At 46.9% G+C, this 17,367-nt stretch overlaps 1 protein-coding gene across 4 annotated transcripts in view; it reads left to right on the top strand.

Annotated features, from left to right (window-relative positions):
- cfap299 (cilia and flagella associated protein 299) overlaps positions 1–17,367 on the top strand; it is a 279,169-nt gene that overhangs the window by 8,763 nt on the left and 253,039 nt on the right. For all 4 annotated transcript variants that reach the window (XR_016496474.1, XR_016496473.1, XM_090236841.1 and 1 more), the window contains exon 2: positions 3,839–3,969. Coding sequence is in view for 2 of the 4 variants with exons in the window: in XM_090236841.1 (XP_090092967.1) it covers positions 3,839–3,969 (131 nt within the window). In the remaining 2 variants the exon portion in view is untranslated. The remainder of the gene's footprint in view (positions 1–3,838; positions 3,970–17,367) is intronic.

The following is a 17,367-nucleotide window of genomic DNA, read 5'->3' as shown; positions in this document are numbered from 1 at the left end:
CAGCTGTTAGTTAGCTAGGTCTAGTATATTTCAATAGCCAGAATAATATGCAATTATTGTGGCCCCCTGTGAACTAATAACAAATACATTTATTATTTGACTGCTTGCTTACTTTTGTTAATGTTAATGTGGTGTTAAAGAGATGAGGTTTATAAACAAGTCACCATCTAGGCCTAGTTTAGGTCATTAGACACAATATAACATTCACTTTAAAGTGTGCCCTGTTTCAGCACCACCTCCCAGCTTCAATATAATATTCACTTTAAAGTGTGCCCTGTTTCAGCACCACCTCCCAGCTTCAATATAATATTCACTTTAATGTGTGCCTTGTTTCAGCATCACCTCCCAGGGACAGTTGGGTCATTCCTAGGCAGAGAATGTTTATGTTAAATGACAGTGATTAGCATCATGGAAACACCATCTATTTCCTGAACATTTGCTAATTTCTATCAGTCTAATCAATCCAACAAAGAAAAAATAAAATCAAAGGGCTAAATCAGTTTATAGGGCTAAATCAGTTTATAGGGCTAAATCAGTTTATAGGGCTAAATCAGTTTATAGGGCTAAATTAGTTTATAGGGCTAAATCAGTTTATAGGGCTAAATCAGTTTATAGGGCTAAATCAGTTTATAGGGCTAAATTAGTTTATAGGGCTAAATTAGTTTATAGGGCTAAATTAGTTTATAGGGCTAAATTAGTTTATAGGGCTAAATCAGTTTATAGGGCTAAATTAGTTTATAGGGCTAAATCAGTTTAAAGGGCTAAATTCGTTTATAGGGCTAAATCAGTTTATAGGGCTAAATTAGTTTATAGGGCTAAATCAGTTTATAGGGCTAAATTAGTTTATAGGGCTAAATTAGTTTATAGGGCTAAATCAGTTTAAAGGGCTAAATTAGTTTATAGGGATAAATCAGTTTATAGGGCTAAATCAGTTTATAGGGCTAAATCAGTTTATAGGGCTAAATCAGTTTATAGGGCTAAATCAGTTTATAGGGCTAAATTAGTTTATAGGGCTAAATCAGTTTATAGGGCTAAATTAGTTTATAGGGCTAAATCAGTTTATAGGGCTAAATTAGTTTATAGGGCTAAATTAGTTTATAGGGCTAAATCAGTTTATAGGGCTAAATCAGTTTAAAGGGCTAAATTAGTTTATAGGGATAAATCAGTTTATAGGGATAAATCAGTTTATAGGGCTAAATCAGTTTATAGGGCTAAATCAGTTTATAGGGCTAAATCAGTTTATAGGGCTAAATTAGTTTATAGGGCTAAATCAGTTTATAGGGCTAAATTAGTTTATAGGGCTAAATCAGTTTATAGGGCTAAATTAGTTTATAGGGCTAAATCAGTTTATAGGGGTAAATTAGTTTATAGGGCTAAATTAGTTTATAGGGCTAAATCAGTTTATAGGGCTAAATCAGTTTATAGGGCTAAATTAGTTTATAGGGGTAAATTAGTTTATAGGGCTAAATTAGTTTATAGGGCTAAATTAGTTTATAGGGCTAAATTAGTTTATAGGGCTAAATTAGTTTATAGGGCTAAATTAGTTTATAGGGCTAAATTAGTTTATAGGGCTAAATTATACTGAACAAAAATATACACGAAACATGCAACAATTTCAAAGATTTTACCAAGTTACAGTTCATATACAGAACTCAGTCAATTTAAAGAAATACATTTAGCCCTAATCTATGGATTTCACATGACTGGGAATACATATATGCATCTGTTGATCACAGATACCTTAAAAGAAAAAGTAGGGGCGTGGATCAGAAAACCAGTCAGTACCTGGTTGTGATCACCATTTGTCTCATGCAGCACGACACATCTCCTTCACATAGAGTTGATCAGGTTGTTGACTGTGGCCTGTGGAATGTTGTCCCACTCCTCTTCAATGGCTGTGGAAGTTTCTGGATGTTGGTGGGAACTGGAATAGGCTGTCGTACACGTCGATCCAGAGCATCCCAAACATGCTTAATGGGTGACATGTCTGGTGAATGTGCAGGCCATGGAAGAACTGTGACTTTTTAAGCTTCCAGGAATTGTGTACAGATCCTTGCTACATGGGGCCGTGCATTATCATGCTGAAACATGAGGTGAGGGCAGCAGATGAATGGCACAACAATGGGCCTCAGGATCTTGTCACGGTATCTCTGTGCATTCACATTGGCATTGCTAGAATGCAGTTGTGTTCATTGTACGTAGCTTATGCATGCCCATACCATAACCCCACTGCCACCATGCTCACAACATTGACATCAGCAAACCACTCGCCCACATGACGCCATACAAGTTGTTTGCTATCTGCCTGGTACATTTGAAATCAGTATTAATCCGTGAACATTTTTGACTGTCCCATTTTCATTTAAAAAATGTTTTATTTAATTTTCAGCCCTGTCAAAGGGGGTGGTATTTGTCATTGAATATGAGAAATGTCATAAATTCAGCTTCTACGCCTAGAAGGGCTATTTGTTTAACAGCTTCACCAGTAGATGGAACTTTTGACTATTGCTGAGAAGTTACATAACGTTCAGCTGAATAGCCATGTCGTGCTGGAACACCTGTGTCCACAGAGGGTAGAACACAACATGTATCTCACCTGGTTATCAACTCTGGACAAACAAACAGTATCAAACTCTATCACCTCCCTCACTTTCAGGTGTGGACACACTGCAGTCAACCCAGGTCTAGGCTAAACCTGCACAGTCATGACTTATGTAGGTATTGATTAAAGTGTGTTGTTGCCAATGGTTTTTCTATGGACACTTTACCAGACTTGTGATGTTTGATAGTATTTAGGCCTAGGTTAGTCAAGTGTACATTTCTGAAAATCTAACTAGGGTTTTTTCCCCCAGAGTGAGGTATTTAGAGAGTTGGTATATTGAGTTTTTAGCATTACGATATTCAAAATGTAAAAAAAAATTAGGCCCAACACTAAATACATGGCTGTGGTTTGCCCTATAACATCTATGCCAACAGGAAACCCCAACAACCAGTCAGAAGTTTATTTAGAGAACATTTTGGGTTTGAGTCCATTCAGCAATGTAATCCCAGTTGTTTAAAACAAGCAAATCAAGTTTGAATAGCGGAACTCAGAACAGTCAAATGGACTCAGTCAATGAGCGTTGACATGACAACGGATTAAGACAGTGAACTGACCGAATAAAGCTATTTTGGAAACACTAGAACTAATTTACTTGGAATGGTTTGCCACGTGAAAGGTGAAAGAAATAGAAACTTTCCCTGACTTGTCTGGATGTTGAGGCCTGAGGACTGGCTGGGTGAGGACTGGCTGGGTGAGGACTGGCTGGGCTTGGCTTAGCGTAGTTCGGGTAGTAGAATGACATGTGGCACAAGCCTTGATCCAACCAGCCACAGGCCTGGGTTGGGTTGAACTTGAAAGGATAGCTCTGTTTAGATGACTGGTCATGGTGATGTGTATATATCAAGCTATGTCCTTACCACATATTTGACCGCAAGCATGCTGCCTCCCTTAACCTAACCCTACGACCTCTGCTATGCACACACAATATTTTTTAAATCTACAATTCATCTTTAGCAGACTGTCCGTTATGTTTTGCATTGTCTGCTCCAGCCTCCAATCAAAAAGAAGCTCAACGTGTGTGTGTGTGTCTGTTTATATATGTGTATAGTGGTGGGGGTTATTAGTGCCCCCCCCTCCCCGTCTGTCTGAGCAGATGTCCATTTATTGCTCCTGTAGGATGAGGAGTAAGGATGGTTACCTTTCTGTTTATGTGTGTGTGTGGTGGGGGGGTTTGTCAGTGGATCCACCTTCCCCTCCCTGTCTGTCTGACCAGATCTCTTTTCATTGCTCCACCAGGATGAGGAGTTGGCTCGCCAGCTGGTGGAGCTGGGCTACAGGGGCAGCGGAGAGGTCCTGAAGAGGGAGGAATTTGAGACCAGGAAAGCAGCTGCAGAAGCCTCCAGGCTCTCCAAGAGGAGCCAGCAGAAGTAAGTCAGTTAGACAGTGAAGCTATCTGTCAATTAGGGGCCACAGTGCTCTCCAAGGGGAAAGCCAGAGTGTTCTCCAAGAGGAAGGCACTGTCAACTAGTGGCCACAGTGCTCTCCAAGAGGAAGGCACTGTCTGATTGTCAACTAGTGGCCACAGTGCTCTCCAAGAGGAAGGCACTGTCTGATTGTCAACTAGTGGCCACAGTGCTCTCCAAGAGGAAGGCACTGTCTGATTGTCAACTAGTGGCCACAGTGCTCTCCAAGAGGAAGGCACTGTCTGATTGTCAACTAGTGGCCACAGTGCTCTCCAAGAGGAAGGCACTGTCTGATTGTCAACTAGTGGCCACAGTGCTCTCCAAGAGGAAGGCACTGTCTGATTGTCAACTAGTGGCCACGGGGGAAGGCCACAGTGCTCCCCAAGGGGAAGGCCACAGTGCTCCCCAAGGGGAAGGCCACAGTGCTCCCCAAGGGGAAGACATTGTCTGTTTGGGCATTTGTCTTTGTGAGTGTGTTGTGCTGGATTTGACTTCATTGTAGAAAGGAAAATGTTGTGATGATTTCAGCTTGACACGACATCTGCAGCGATCACGATCTCTATGAATGTCATCTGGGATAGATATTACTCCAATCAAATGTGAATAAAAACTACAGGTTACAAATTCAGGGAGTTCTAGCAGGTTATTCAATTAGGATTGACCTAATTCGGTGGAGACCCTAGGAACCTTGATGTTATCCAACCCTGTGAACGCAGTAGGTATCTTATGTTTTTAAACTGCAACAAAGAAGTTCAGTAAGACAGAAGCTTGTGTAGTAGAGTTTTGTAAACACAAAGGGAATAGTGAATTGATCTACGGGACTTTAATGAGGAACGGCCAACCTGTTGATACAGGATTAAAACTGTTACCTGGATTAAAACTGTGTTATACTGAGCATTAAAACTGTTACCTGTTATGAAGTGAAAGGCATTCTGGTGAATGGTGTCACCATTGTCAAGAACTGGCAGGAATGTTGACTGCACTATCTGCTTCCTGCTGTTTAGGAAGATGCTAGATCTATCTCTGAAAAAGAAGCCCACTATAAATCTGAGCTTTTTAACTAGCTCATCAGTATTTAAACCTTTAATCCTTGTCAATCCAAATGCCCCGATATTTATAGGCGGGAACCCAATCGATTCGAGAACCATACAATTAATAAATATGTTGGACATCTGAAACATTCTTGTGAGAACTAGAGAACAACATATATTTAGTCTTGCCCACATTAAGTACAATTTTTAAACCAACCAGGGCTTTCTGTAAGGTAACAAAATCAGATTTCAGCTCTAACAACATCTGGTCTACAGTTGGGGCAATGGTATAAATAACAGTATTGTCTGCACATAGAGGAAAATTACAAGTTTTAACATATAGACCAATATTATTTACATGAATATTAAAGAGAAACGGTCCTAGTGCTGACCCCTGTGGTACACCTTTCATAATATCCGGGAAACTAGACTCAACACCATTGAACCGGTCCCAGTGCTGACCCCTGTGGTACACGTTTCGTTATATCCGGGAAACTAGACTTAACACCATCAAGAAATCACACATTGTATTCTGTTAGATAATTCTCAAACCACTTATAAGAAGCCTGATCTAGGCCTATTTCAGTCAACTTTTGAATTAGAACTTAATGTTTGACAGTGTCAAAGGCCTTGGAAAGGTCTTTGCAGCACAATGATTTTTATGATAACACATTAAAAACAAGCGTAGCAAATGAAACGGTGCTATGTCCTTTTCTAAAACCAGACTGGTACACATTAAGAATAAAAATGAGAAGTTAAAGTTCTCTGCTGAGAGTTAGTCAGGGATTCTAAAACTTTGGAAAGGCAAGAATATTTGGAAATGTAGACGGTAGTTATCTAAGTCAAAATGATATTTATCTTTAATGTCTATTGCAGTGTGCAGGTTGTTCCCAAACATGCTCAATGGGTGACATGTCAAATAAAATAAATGTTATTGGTCACGTATTTAGCAGATGTTATTGCGGGTGTAGCGAAATGCTTGTGTTCCTCACTAACATTGCAGTAGTATCTAACAATTCACAACAATACACACAAATCTCAAAGTAAAATTATGGAATTAAGAAATATATTAGTGGAATTGACTAGAATACAGTACGTAAACATCATTCAAGTGACTGGTGTTCCATTATTAAAGTGACCAGTGATTCCATGTCTATATGTACCTAGGGCAGCAGCCTCTAAGGTGCAGGGTTGAGGAATCGGGTGGTACCCGGCTAGTGACAGTGACTAAGTTCAGGGCAGGGTACTTGGTGGAGGCCGGCTTGTGATGGCTGTCTGATGGCCTTGAGACAGAAGCTGTCTCTTGTTCTCAGCTTTGATGCACCTGTACTGACCTCGCCTTCTGGATGATAGCGGGGTGAACAGGCCGTGGCTCGGGTTGTTGATGTCCTTGATGATATTTTTGGCCTTCCTGTGACATCGGGTGCTGGTGACGCTTTGGGCAGACCGCACCACCCACCTGGAGAGCCCTGCAGTTGTGGGCGGAGCAGTTGCCGTACCAGGCGGTGATACAGTCCGACAGGATACTCTCAATGGCGCATCTGTAAAAGTTTGAGGGTCCTAAAAAAAAGTGACCGCTGGTTGAAAAAGCGCCTGCTTCAGCACACTGTCTGTGTGGGCGGACCATTTCAGTTTGTCAGTGATGTGTACTCCGAGGAATTTAAAGCTTTTCACCCTCACTGCGGTCCCGTCGATGTGTGTAGTGGGCGTGCTCCTGAAGTCCACGATCAGCTCCTTCTTTTTGTTGACGTTGAGGGAGAGGTTATTTTCCTGGCACCACTCTACCAGGGCCTTCACCTCCTCCCTGTAGGCGGTCTTGTTGTTGTTGGTAATCAGAACTACCACTCTTGTGTAATCTTGAGGATTGAGTTGGAGGCGTGTATGGCCACACAGTCATTGGTGAACAGGGAGTACAGGAGGGGGCTGAGCATGCACCCTTGTGGGGCCCCAGTGTTGAGGATCAGTGAAGTGGATATGTTGTTTCCTACCTTCACCACCTGGGGGCGGCCCGTCAGGAAGTCCAGGACCCAGTTGCACAGGTCGGGGTTGAGACCTAGGGCCTCAAGCTTAATGATAGTGTTGAATGCTGAGCTGTAATCAATGAACAGCATTCTTACAGAGGTATTCCTCTTGTCCAGAAGGGATAGGGCAGTGTGATGGCGATTGCATCATCTGTGGGGCGGTATGGAAATTGAAGTGGGTCTTGGTTGTCAAGTAAGGTAGAGGTGATATTATCCTTAACTAGCTTCTTAAAGTACTTCATGATGTGCACAACTGAGCAAGAGGACAAGTACATTAGAGTGTCTAGTTTGAGAAACAGATGCCTCACATGTCCTCAACTGGCAAGCTTCATTAAATAGTACCCACAAAACACCAGTCTCAACATCAACAGTGAAGAGGTGACTCTGGGATGCTGGCCTTCTAGGCAGAGTTCCTCTGTCCAGTGTCTGTGTTCTTTTGCCCATCTTAATTTTTTATTTTTATTGGCCAGTCTGAGATATGGCTTTTTCTTTGCAACTCTGCGTAGAAGTCCAAGCATCACGGAGTGATGTACCTCGCCCACACAAGGCACAGTTTGAACCGTGATTCATCCTTGAAGAGCACACTTCTCCAGCGTGCCGGTGAGCATCGTGGTGAGCATATGCCCGCTGAAGTCGGTTACGACGTCGAACTGCAGTCAAGTCAAGACCCTGATTAAGATGACGAACACCCAGATGAGGTTCTCTGAGACAGTTTGTGCAGAAACTCAGTTTTATCAGCTGTCCAGGTGGCTGGTCTCAGACGATCCCGCAGGTTCAATTCTCTGGCAATAGTTCTGGTAGACATTCCTGCAGTCAGCATGCCAGTTTTACACTCTCTCAAAACTTGATACATCTGTGGCATTGTGTTGTGTGACAATACTGCACATTTTAGAGTGTCCTTTTATTGTCCCCAAGCACAAGGTGCACCTGTGTAATGATTATGCTGTTTAATCAGCTTCTTGAAATGCCACACCTGTCAGGTGGATGGATTATCTTTGTAAAGGATACATGCTCACTAACAGGGATGTAAACAAATGTGTGCACAACATTTGAGAGAAATAAGCTTTTTGTGCGTTATGGAACATTGGAACAACACTTGTGCGTTTTATATTTTTGTTCAGTGAACTTTTGGAATTGTTTGGCGAGCTATTCATAGGACCCCTGTCCTAGATAAACCCCAAACCCAGGCTAGTGGTAGTAGGAAGGACCCCTGTCCTAGATAAACCCCAAACCCAGGCTAGTGGTAGTAGGAAGGACCCCTGTCCTAGATAAACCCCAAACCCAGGCTAGTGGTAGTAGGAAGGACCCCTGTCCTAGATAAACCCCAAACCCAGGCTACTGGTAGTAGGAAGGACCCCTGTCCTAGATAAACCCCAAACCTAGGCTAGTGGTAGTAGGAAGGACCCCTGTCCTAGATAAACCCCAAACCCCGGCTAGTGGTAGTAGGAAGGACCCCTGTCCTAGATAATCCCCAAACCCAGGCTAGTGGTAGTAGGAAGGACCCCTGTCCTAGATAAACCCCAAACCCCGGCTAGTGGTAGTAGGAAGGACCCCTGTCCTAGATAAACCCCAAACCCAGGCTACTGGTAGTAGGAAGGACCCCTGTCCTAGATAAACCCCAAACCCAGGCTAGTGGTAGTAGGAAGGACCCCTGTCCTAGATAAACCCCAAACCCAGGCTAGTGGTAGTAGGAAGGACCCCTGTCCTAGATAAACCCCAAACCCAGGCTAGTGGTAGTAGGAAGGACCCCTGTCCTAGATAAACCCCAAACCCAGGCTAGTGGTAGTAGGAATGACCCCTGTCCTAGATAATCCCCAAACCCAGGCTAGTGGTAGTAGGAAGGACCCCTGTCCTAGATAAACCCCAAACCCAGGCTAGTGGTAGTAGGAAGGACCCCTGTCCTAGATAATCCCCAAACCCAGGCTAGTGGTAGTAGGAAGGACCCCTGTCCTAGATAAACCCCAAACCCAGGCTAGTGGTAGTAGGAAGGACCCCTGTCCTAGATAATCCCCAAACCCAGGCTAGTGGTAGTAGGAAGGACCCCTGTCCTAGATAAACCCCAAACCCAGGCTAGTGGTAGTAGGAAGGACCCCTGTCCTAGATAATCCCCAAACCCAGGCTAGTGGTAGTAGGAAGGACCCCTGTCCTAGATAAACCCCAAACCCAGGCTAGTGGTAGTAGGAAGGACCCCTGTCCTAGATAAACCCCAAACCCAGGCTACTGGTAGTAGGAAGGACCCCTGTCCTAGATAAACCCCAAACCCAGGCTAGTGGTAGTAGGAAGGACCCCTGTCCTAGATAAACCCCAAACCCAGGCTAGTGGTAGTAGGAAGGACCCCTGTCCTAGATAAACCCCAAACCCAGGCTAGTGGTAGTAGGAAGGACCCCTGTCCTAGATAAACCCCAAACCCCGGCTAGTGGTAGTAGGAAGGACCCCTGTCCTAGATAAACCCCAAACCCAGGCTAGTGGTAGTAGGAAGGACCCCTGTCCTAGATAAACCCCAAACCCAGGCTACTTCAGACAACATTTTCACTAGGCTACTGAGGTAATCCTAGATAAAGCGTTGTGGTTATGATTTGTTTGATGACAAGCTGATACAGACTCGCGATAAGAATCCTCTTTTACACACAAACATACACACACACACACACACACACACACACACACACAGTTTTTTTTTTAGGTATCCAAACATTTACTTGCTGGGTGTTGAATTTGATTGAAGTCTCAGATGCTTATCCAAAAGGCTATGTCTAGGTATAGGGTGTGTTTTCATGCAGGTGTGTGTGACCATCAGACAGTGACACCAGGGAAATTGGAGCTCCCCCCTCACACCTGCAGACAGAAGAGCCACTGTCTGAGATATCAGTCCCCCTCTCTTTCATCTTTCCCCAACCGGATCACATACATGACATAGATCTGGAGAACTGTTGGAGAGGGATTTAATATCAGGCTATTGTACCACACTCGCTCCTTATCAGCGTCAGATCACACAGCAGCCTCTAGTTTTATATCAGGGCTCTTTGGAGAGTGTTGAAGAGCTGTAGGAAGGTGTCTGTGTGTGTCTCTGTGTGTCTCTGTGTGTGTGTCTGTGTCTCTGTGTCTGTGTGTCTGTGCCGCTCTGTGTGTGTCTCTGTGTCTCTGTGTCTGTGTGTGTCTGTCTCTCTGTGTGTCTGTGTCTCTGTGTCTCTGTGTGTCTGTGTCTCTGTGTCTCTGTGTCTCTGTGTCTCTGTGTGTCTGTGTGTCTGTGTGTCTGTGTGTGTATGTAGGAACTAAGAAGATTTAAGAAGTTTTCCAGGGACATCTGACAGGTGCTGTTTGAGCTTTTGAAGTTGGCTACCCTTGGCAATTGGCCATTAATGAAGTCATTCCTAATGGGATCTTGGTTTGTTTCCCAAACAGTAGTAAAGGAAAAGGCTCAGTATGAAGGGACCTTATTGACCTTATTGACCTTATTGACCACTTGCAGTCAACAGAACCTGTGTTATTTTAAGCCTCAGTGCATTCCAAATGGAACCCTCTTCCCTTTATAGTGCACTACTATAGACCAGAGCTCTATTCCCTATATAGTGCACTACTTTAGACCAGAGCTCTATTCCCTTTATAGTGGTACTACTTTAGACTAGAGCTCTATTCCCTATATAGTGCACTACTTTAGACCAGAGCTCTATTCCCTATATAGTGCACTACCCTGTGTTACTGCTACCCTGGGTTACCACTACCCTGTGTTACCTCTACCCTGTGTCACCACTACCCTGTGTTACCACTACCCCCCACCACTACCCTGTGTTACTACTACCCTGTGTTACTACTACCCTGTGTTACCACTACCCCCCCACCACTACCCTGTGTTACCACTACCCCCCCACCACTACCCTGTGTTACACTACCTCCCCACCACTACCCTGTGTTACTACTACTCTGTGTTACTACTACCCTGTGTTACTAATACCCTGTGTTACCACTACCCTGTGTTACTACTACCCCCCCCACCACTACCCTGTGTCACCACTACCCTGTGTCACCACTACCCTGTGTCACCACTACCCCCCCCCCCCCACCACTACCCTGTGTTACCACTACCCTGTGTTACCACTACCCCCCACCACTACCCTGTGTTACCACTACCCTCCCACCACTACCCTGTGTTACCACTACCCTGTGTTACCACTATCATGTGTCACTACTACCCTGTGTTACCACTACCCCCCCACCACTACCCTGTGTTACCACTAACCTGTGTTACCACTACCCTGTGTCACTACTACCCTGTGTTACCACTACCCCCCACCACTACCCTGTGTTACCACTACCCTGTGTTACCACTACCCTGTGTTACTAATACCCTGTGTTGCCACTACTGTAGCCTGAAGGCCTGGTGTGAGGAGGAACAGAGCAACACATGCTGTGTTGATGCCTATACCATTGTGGGCCTATACCCTATCTGTGAGCTTTTACCCTCTCTGTGGGCCTATACCCTCTCTGTGGGCCTATATCCTCTCTGTGGGCCTATACCCTCTCTGTGGGCCTCTAAACCAGGGGTTCCCAAACCTGTTTTGCCCACGACCCCATTTTGACATATGAATATTCTCGCTAACCGGTCTAGGACAGTCAATTGCAAATGAGTCTGACATAATGTCTCTTATCTGACCACCGTTAATGAGATGTGTGCTTGAGTTTCTCAAAGTTAGGGGGCGTGGTCGACATCTCTGCTGTCACATCATTAATGCAGACGGGAGCACTGAATCCAGCTTCACACAGATATGAACTAGCGACGGGTAGCCTACCATGACTTTTACGGTGCTTTCAAGACAACTGTGAACTTGGGAAAAATACAAGGTCAAATCATGACGTCAGTGATCTTTCGGTCGGAAATTTAGAGCTCTAGAAAGAGACCCGAGTTCCTGAGTTGTAATTCAGAGTTGGATCACCATTCAAAATGGTTCCCAGTTGTCTTGAACTAACTGATGTCGGGAAGTCAGAGATTTCCCAGTTCCCAGTTGTCTTGAATGAACTGAAGTCAGAGATTTCCCAGTTGTTTTGTATTAATGCTGAGGGGGAGACGGCAGGGTCTCATTGGCCTGCCCGCCATCCTGTGACAGATGGAGCTCCATCTGTGCAAAGCCCACCATTCCATCCCATGGAATCTGTTTTTCGTCAATATAGCCACGCATAGCCATTTCATGCTCGGGAATCATGAGACAGAGCAATAATACCCTGTGAATAGCATCCCCTGACATGTATAGAGAACAGGAGTCAATGCATGAGCATCTTGGCCCTCACAGCTCACGTCCATTTGGAGATCGCAAGGTTGGGGGTTTGAGTGCTTCAGTCAGTTTCCTCTTGAGTGCTAGCAATAGCACAGATTATTCGTTTAACAGTGTTCTCTGGTATTGATGTGAGTTTCTGTGCCTCTTGTCTCCCACACATTGTTTTCACTATATCAATTGCGACCGGTAATATCAGTCTCTGCAATAGTGTGTGGTTTCGTAGTCTAGTGGGCCTAGTCATTCACCGTGGGAATGATTCGATAGTGTGTGGTTTCACACTGTTAGCATTCTCTCAACAAGCTTCATCTGTCGTCGATACCTGGAGGTGGTCTTGAGAAGAGCAGATCGGGCTCTCTTCCAGGTACGGTGACAGCGGCGGACGAAGATCTGGGCCAATGCTATGCTGACCTCTTCCTCCTTCTCAGGCAAGAATGGGGGCTGATAACCCATCGAACACTCGAAAGGCGAGAGATCAGTGACTGAGTAGGGGACGGTGTTGCGGGCGTATTCCACCCACACGAGTTGCTGGCTCCAGGTGGTGGAGTTGGCGGAGACGAGGCAATGAAGAGTCGACTCCAGGTCCTGATTGGCTCGCTCCGACTGGCCGTTAGACTGGGGGTAAAACCCGGCGGAAAGGCTGGCCGATGACCCAATGAGTGTGCAGAACGCCTTCCAGAACCGGGACTGAGGACCACGGTCGGAGACCATGTCCACCGGAAGTCCATGGATCTGAAAGACGTGCTGCACCATGAGCTGGGCCGGGGAATGAAATGGGCGGCTTTGGAAAACCTGTCCACCACCGTAAGGATAGTGGTGTTGCCATCAGACGAGACCAGTGAGCTTGCCGAGCTTATTCTGAGTACAGACAGTGCTGGCAGCGATGGTGTGACCATGGTGGGCCAACAAAAGTGTTGTCGCACAAAGGCTGCTGCGACGGGAGCCAGGGTGGCAGGCAAACCCTCTAACCAGTGCCTCCACTCCTCCAACGCCATCTTCACTGCGAGTAGTTCTCGATATCCCACATCATAATTCCTCTCCGTGGCGTTAAGACGATGGGAGAAGGCACAGGGATACAGCTGAAGGTCCAGGGCGGAACAATGGGACAGGACAGCCCCCACTCCGATGTCCAAAGCGTCGACCTCAACCATGAACTGTCGGGACGCGTCCGGATGGATTAATATGGGAGCTGTGGTGAAGCAGTGCTTTAGGTTCAGGAACGCCCAGTCAGCACCTGGGGACCACGTGAGTGGGACCTTGGGAGAGGTGAGTGCTGAAAGGGGGGAAGCCACGGTGCTGTAACCCTGGATAAAATGGCGACAGAAATGGGTAAATCCCAGGAAGCTTTGCAGCTGCACTCTGAACGTGGGTTGGGGCCAATCCACCACCGCTCTCACCTTTCAGGATCCATCTGCACATTTCCAGCAGCGATGGTGTTGCCTAGGAAGGAGACGGTGGAGCGATGGAATTCGCTTGAACAAAAAGCTGGTTCTCCAAGAGACGCTGGAAGACTTGAAGAACGTGTTCTTGTGCTGAGCGGGAAAATATGAGGATGTTGTTGAGGTAGACGTACACGTGATCAGTCCCCTCCTGTGCTCCCTGTTCACTCATGACTGCATGGCCAGGCACTACTCCAACACCATCATCAAGTCTTCCTGATGACACAACAGTGGTAGGCCTGGTCACCAACAACGATGATACAGCCTGTAGGGAGGAGGTCAGAGACCTGGCCGGGTGGTGCCAGGACAACAACCTCTCCCTCAACGTGATCAAGACAAAGGAGATGATTGTGGACTGCAGGAAAAGGAGGACTGAGCACGCCCCCCCATTGTCATCGTCCACATCACCAACAAACTATCATGGTCCAAACACACTAAGACAGTTGTGAAGAGGGCACGACAAAACCATGTCGAGGTCCAAAATGCTTCTGCACAGCTTCTACCCCCAAATCATAAGACTCCTGAACAGCTCATCAAAGGGCTACCCAGACCCCTTTTTTACACTGCTGCTACTCTCTGTTTATAATCTATGCATAGGCACTTTAACTCTAACTACATGTACATATTACCTCAACTAACCGGTGCCCCCGCACATTGACTTTGTACCGGTACCCCCTGTATATAGCCTCCACATTGACTCTACCGGTACCCCCTGTATATAGCCTCCACATTGACTCTGTACCGGTACCCCCTGTATATAGCCCCGCTTGTTATTTTAATGCTGCTGTTTAATTATTTGTTCCTTTTGTTTTCTATTTGTTTTCTATTTTTTACTGAAGTTTTTTAAATGTTTTATTATTAACTTCTTAAAGCATTGTTGGTTAAGGGCTTGTAAGTAAGCGTTTCACTGTAAGGTGAATTTGACATATGTGACAAATACAATTTGATTCGATTTTTTTGATTTTTGTTGCGAAGAACGTTGTTAACCAGGGCCTGGTACACAGCACGGGCGTTGGTCAGACCGAATGGCATCACCAGGTATTCGTTGTGTCCGCTAGCCATGTTTTGATGGCTGTCTTCCACTCGTCACCTTCCCGTATCAAAGAGGAACCCTGCGCCGGCGGGGGAGGCAGAAGGATGGATACACCCTGCGCCGGCGGGGGAGGCAGAAGGATGGATACACCCTCGGGAGGCGGAAGGATGGATACGCCCTCGGGAGGCAGAAGGATGGATACACCCTGCGCCGGCGGGGGAGGCAGAAGGATGGATACACCCTGGGGAGGCACAAGGATGGATACACCCTGGGGAGGCAGAAGGATGGATACACCCTGCGCCGGCAGGGGAGGCAGAAGGATGGATACACCCTGGGGAGGCAGAAGGATGGATACACCCTGGGGAGGCAGAAGGATGGATACACCCTGGGGAGGCACAAGGATGGATACACCCTGGGGAGGCAGAAGGATGGATACACCCTGCGCCGGCAGGGGAGGCAGAAGGATGGATACACCCTGGGGAGGCAGAAGGATGGATACACCCTGGGGAGGCAGAAGGATGGATACACCCTGGGGAGACAGAAGGATGGATACACCCTGGGGAGGCAGAAAGATGGATACACCCTGGGGAGGCAGATGGATGGATACACCCTGGGGAGGCAGAAGGATGGATACACCCTGCGCCGGCAGGGGAGGCAGAAGGATGGATACACCCTGGGGAGGCAGAAGGATGGATACACCCTGCGCCGGTGGGGGAGGCAGAAGGATGGATACACCCTGCGCCGGCACGGGAGGCAGAAGGATGGATACACCTTGCGCCGGCGGGGAGGCAGAAGGATGGATACACCCTGGGGAGGCAGAAGGATGGATACACCCTGGGAAGGCAGAAGGATGGATACACCCTGCGCCGGCAGGGGAGGCAGAAGGATGGATACACCCTGCAGCCAAGGAGTCTTCAATGTACGTTTCCATAGCCTTGGTCTCTGGACCCGTCCCCGGGGTGGTGTGCCCAGGAGAAGGTCGATCACGATCATTATTTTTTAACATTTTACCTTTATTTAACCAGGTAGGCCAGTTGAGAACAAGTTCATAGGGTCGATGCGGAGGAAGCGAAGTGGCCCGGGCCTTCCTGAAAACCTCCTGGAGGTCTTGGTGCTCCGCGGGAATGGCGGAGCGGTCCGGGGCTTCTACTGAGCCCACAGGAAGACGTCCCGGTAATGAGCGTGGCAGAATGGGCTCCATCCCATGATAGCACCAGCAGTCCAGTCGATAAGGCGATTGTGTCGCCGGAGCCATGAAAACCCTGTTGCCACAGGTACCTGAGGAGATGTGTTGAGCATGAACTGCGTTTCCCTGACACTTGCAGGTTGATAGGAGTAGTATTGTGGGTGACCATCCAGCGCTCTAACGTCCATGGGAAGGGAATGGAATGGAGAGGGGCTGAGTGGGGATGCCCAGCTCCGTGAAATCTCATCGGCCCCAGAGTCAATGAGTCAATATGGGCGCGACCCGACTGGATGGCATGGAGAGGGCTACGAGGAAAGGACAAGGAAACTGATGAGCCTGGTCTTTTAATGGACTTCCTAATGACCGGTAGTTCCGCAATACAGAAAACTCTTGGTGTTAAGTCTGCGTATATGTTCGTGTGGAGACAACTTAGCTCTGCCGAGTTGATCCGGATGGTCAAGGCGCAGAGCGAGTGCAGATCCGGAGGCAGCTCCCGGACTGCGAGTTTGTCTATAACTTCCTCCGATAATCCGTGAAGGAATATGTCGAACAGGGATTCCGGGTTCCAGGCACTGTCAGCAACCAAGGTGCGGAAATCAACTGCGTAGTCTGCCACACTGCGGGAGTCTTGATGAAGCTGGAGTAACTTCCGGGCAGCCTCTCTCCCAGACAACGGAGAATCGAAAAACGTTTTCACATCAGCCACAAACTCCTCGAGACTGAAGAACATGGCAGATTGTTGTTCCCACACTGCCGTAGCCCAGGCGAGAACCCTCCCGGACATCAGCGTTATGAGGTAAGCTATCTTCGAGTGGTCCAAGGGAAAAGATGAGGGCTGCAGCTCGAAGATGAGGAAACACTGGGAGAGAAACACCCGACAGGTTCCTGACTCTCCAGCGACGCATTCCCGGAAGTGGGGTTCTCGAGAAGCCTGTGTGGCCTGGATAGACACACTGCTGACAGCGGGGTTACTGAGGGGCTGGCTGCCTGACAGACAATCCAGCTATGTATTCAAGGCACATTCATGGCATTCCGCCAATGTCTAGAATCCTTCCATAAGACCTCAAAGTAACTCCTCGTGTCTCCCAATAGTGGCTCCTTGGGAGGAGACGGTGAGTCTGCTGGGTCAGTCATGTTCGTACTATCAGGACTCAGGATAAGACCCAGATGCAGACAGTTCAAATCACAGATCTTTATTTACAAAACAGGGGTCAGGCAAACGACAGGGCAGGCAGAGGTCAGTAATCTAAGGCAGTGCCAGGGTGTGACACTCAACATCAACTGTTCAGAGGAGACTGCATGAATCAGGCCTTTGTGGTCGAATTGCTGCAAAGAAACCACTCCTAAAGTACCCCAATAAGAAGAAGAGACTTGCTTGGGCCAAG

The sequence above is a fragment of the Oncorhynchus mykiss genome, chromosome 6 (genome assembly GCF_057628025.1).
Source record: "Oncorhynchus mykiss isolate SJ-2025 chromosome 6, ASM5762802v1, whole genome shotgun sequence".
In the NCBI taxonomy this organism is placed as follows: Eukaryota; Metazoa; Chordata; class Actinopteri; order Salmoniformes; family Salmonidae; genus Oncorhynchus; species Oncorhynchus mykiss.
The sequence above is the reverse complement of the archived record's forward strand: the minus strand, read 5'-3'. Positions and strand labels throughout refer to the sequence as shown.